This window comes from Hippocampus comes, unplaced genomic scaffold (assembly GCF_001891065.2).
Source record: "Hippocampus comes isolate QL1 unplaced genomic scaffold, H_comes_QL1_v1.1 scaffold3020, whole genome shotgun sequence".
Taxonomy (NCBI): Eukaryota; Metazoa; Chordata; class Actinopteri; order Syngnathiformes; family Syngnathidae; genus Hippocampus; species Hippocampus comes.
This window is the reverse complement of record NW_017805364.1, coordinates 1-3,266: the sequence shown is the minus strand read 5'-3', so window position 1 is coordinate 3,266 and position 3,266 is coordinate 1. Positions and strand designations below refer to the sequence as shown.

General features: G+C 41.0%; 1 protein-coding gene across 1 annotated transcript; it reads left to right on the top strand.

Moving 5' to 3' along the window:
* Positions 1-691: 691 nt before the first annotated feature.
* Positions 692-3,184, top strand: LOC109517020 (paired mesoderm homeobox protein 2-like). The gene is made up of 3 exons (XM_019871900.1): positions 692-702; positions 837-1,104; positions 2,387-3,184. Exons 1-3 carry the CDS (start codon positions 692-694, stop codon positions 2,756-2,758), a joined length of 651 nt encoding a protein of 216 aa, XP_019727459.1. The 3' UTR covers positions 2,759-3,184.
* The last annotated feature ends 82 nt before the right edge of the window (positions 3,185-3,266 follow it).

Genomic DNA, 3,266 nt, shown 5'->3' with positions numbered 1-3,266 from the left:
CATATATATATATATATATATATGTACATTTGGAGCATGTAGTACGTACACTGTTACTTGACATGCTGATGGATAAATATATATACTAAATATATATAAAGGGTACGCTTAAACAGCACAATGTAACTCCAAGTGTTCCCTTCATTCTTTCATAAATAGAATGAAATACAAACAACCAGTGGCAGGAAATTTAATTAATAAATTTATAAGGACTTTAACCCTTGTCATATGTGTTTTTGATACCTGTAGTTGAAGGTGTATCATATTGAGCGTATTTTTGTCTAATTTAGGTTGCACTATGTTTTTATTTTTAAATATAGATTGTGTGTAAAATAGTGACATCCATGTCAATTCCTTGCACAACTTGCATTGCTCACCTACGTATTGTTTGTAAAAATTACGATTTTCCCAGGTTATAATAATAATGATGTGTAATAAATAATGAGCCCGGTGTTACCTGTGTACTTCTGCTGTGAATGGTTCGAAGCAGAGAAACATAAGATTATTGAAACTGGCCTTTTTGACAGGGCAAGGTTAGCTCAGTTTCCCACTCTGGCAAATTAGTCCTTTCGCTGGTAGTTGTGGTAATAATCTGCATCAAATCCCTCCGTTTCTGGTATCTTTTCTCACGAGCTTGTGTTTGGCTGCAAAAGCTCTCTGGCTCTCATGTTGCTTCATGGCAGTGGGAACCATGAAGTCTGGGTAATCCCTCTTTTATCAAAAAAGTCATCAGTGAGCTAACAAGTTAAGTCATGCTTTTCGCGTGATCCCAACCTGAGGAAGGCAAAGAAATCACGAAACAGGAGATGAAGAATTGTCTTGAAGTACAAGTAAAGGTGCAAAACCTCACCCTCTTTGTTCACCCTGAAAGCAGATATTGGAGATCCGTTGAGCAAGGGGTCATTGAGTGAGACCTCTGCGGCTGTGACTGTTGGCCGACGGAGCCGAGCTTTTCAGTCTCCGGTGAGAAGACGCCTCCGCACCACCTTCAGCCACAAGCAGCTAGAACATCTGGAGATGGCCTTCGGACAGAACCAGTATCCTGACATCTACTATAGAGAGGAGCTGGCCCGAATCACAAAGCTCAATGAGGCTCGCATCCAGGTACACGCTACATGAGGGTCTACAGACTAAAGTCGACTTGCAGAATTTACGACACCAAATTTGGTTTTGGTGTGCGTGAGGTTCTACGTTGATGTGTCTATCTCACTTTGCCATTGGTCAATGAAAGAGAAATGTGCAATGGCACATCAAGCTTTGGCTGCTAGCATAACACAAATTTATCTTACAGTCACAAGTATTCTAAGTAGGATACATTACGTTTGGACACATATGTTTTCTCAGAATTTGATATAAAATATATCAGAGACTAAGGAAATCTGGTGGGACACTGTCAGCAGCCCAGAGTTATAACTGGGTACAATAGTCACTTCCTTCTATCGTCACTTAGTAAGAATAAGAATAAGAAGACCTTTATTCGTCTCACAATGGAAAAATTCCCAATTTACACCAGCAAAGTTATAAAAGAAAGAAAGTAGAAGAACAAAAAGTATAGGAGAGGCTGTAAAGGCAGCCACTCTCGCGGCACCATCTTGAAGTCATAATAACATAACATAATCGCATTATACAATGCTTTCTGGATTCTGATGAAGACTTCAAAAAGACATTGTTCATTTTTATTCACAGTGTCTGACATGTCCGTAGCATGGTTGAATCAGGATCAATGACTAAAGCATACTCGACACACTATTTCGGAAACCAGTTTGTTTTTATTTTGGGCTGACCTAGCTCATGCAAGTGAGCCAGCCATTATCCTACCCCATAAACTGCTAGGAAAACGGTGAGTCTTGCTTTCATTATCATGATAATCAACGACAGTGCCTCAGATTTGCCGCTACCAATGCTTTGAGGGATGCCTGCTGTCATCTGGCAGGCAAGTATACTGGTGCTGGATCTCACCGGAAAGTGAAAGTCATTGGTCCTCTCTTTTTTTAATCGCATTAGCAATTTAGATTTTAAGTGGGTGTAATCTTTCCAAATGGTTTGTCTTTACGCTTTGTTTTGTTTTTCTGAAGCAGAATTGAAAACATACACTGTTAAAAAAATGTTGGGTGAAACCAAAATTTCAAGGCAACAAACTCTCGCATTTCAGTTCATTTTCATGAAACAAAAAGACAGGATGTTAAAGAACTAACTAACTAAATAACTAACATTGCTGCCATAAATGTTAGTCATTTATATTTTAAAGTTGTTCCAACTTAAATTTCTTTTATTTTTGTTCTTCACGGTTCATTTAAAGAAGATGGATGTATGATAACATGTTTCCATTTAGTTGTTATTGCCTCTTGTCTGCTAATCCATCAATGTCTTGTCAACGCGTCAACAGGTGTGGTTTCAGAACAGAAGAGCCAAACAGCGCAAGCACGAGCGGGTTTCCCAAAAAGTGCACCCACTGGGTGTGATGTCGGGCCACAGAGCACTACTGGGCAGCATGCACGTCACACCATCCATGGCCCGGCAGTACTACGGCCAGCCCCTGGCCCACATTCCCCACGTTGCTGCGGTGCTGCCTACCAGAGTGTACCCCCACCATTCCCAAGGTCCGGTCAGCCCGTATCCGTGTCCCCCCATCACGGCGCAGGCGACCTCTCAGCAGCAGCATGAAGAATGGTACAGCCACATGAGGAGCAACCTGACCTCAACCATGTTCTCTTTGACATCCATGCAGCCCCTGGAATCTTCCTCTCATTGGAGCTAAGCATTGTAGGGTCCTCAGTCGGGATTTTTAGCTAGGATTTATGTATGTTCTGAGTACCAAGTCGGTCATTTCGGACTTGTATTAATTAGAAATGTATTACAGTGGAGATTATGTATTACAGCGGCGCAATAATTATGCTGCTGGTGTTCATGCCCACAACCACAATGTGTACCAGCCATAATGAGTCTGTTATTTTCAATCAAACCAATTTGTAATCCTCAATTCATAATCTGCAGGAGCACGCTGGTGGCCGCCCACCCAAAAGTTGTGTAGCTCCACACTACTTAAACTACAACCACAGTCAACAAATTGCTTGAATGAACACCTGAGAGTGGTAATAGAAGACTGTGCATGTTTGTTACTTCGTTAATTGGCTCTCATTCAACTGTGCCAGTATACCCAATAAAGTACACTCATAAAAACAAACCCGGGTGAAAATATTTAGTGTTTCTTTATTGCACTTTACTAGTTGTACAATGGCTTTCAAACTAGTTGCATTAGTTGGTGC

Excerpts from the sequence above, each read along its gene's own strand:
- LOC109517020 (XM_019871900.1), top strand. Across the intron at positions 1,105-2,386 it reads TCAATGAGGCTCGCATCCAG|GTGTGGTTTCAGAACAGAAG; the intron begins GTACACGCTACA and ends ACGCGTCAACAG.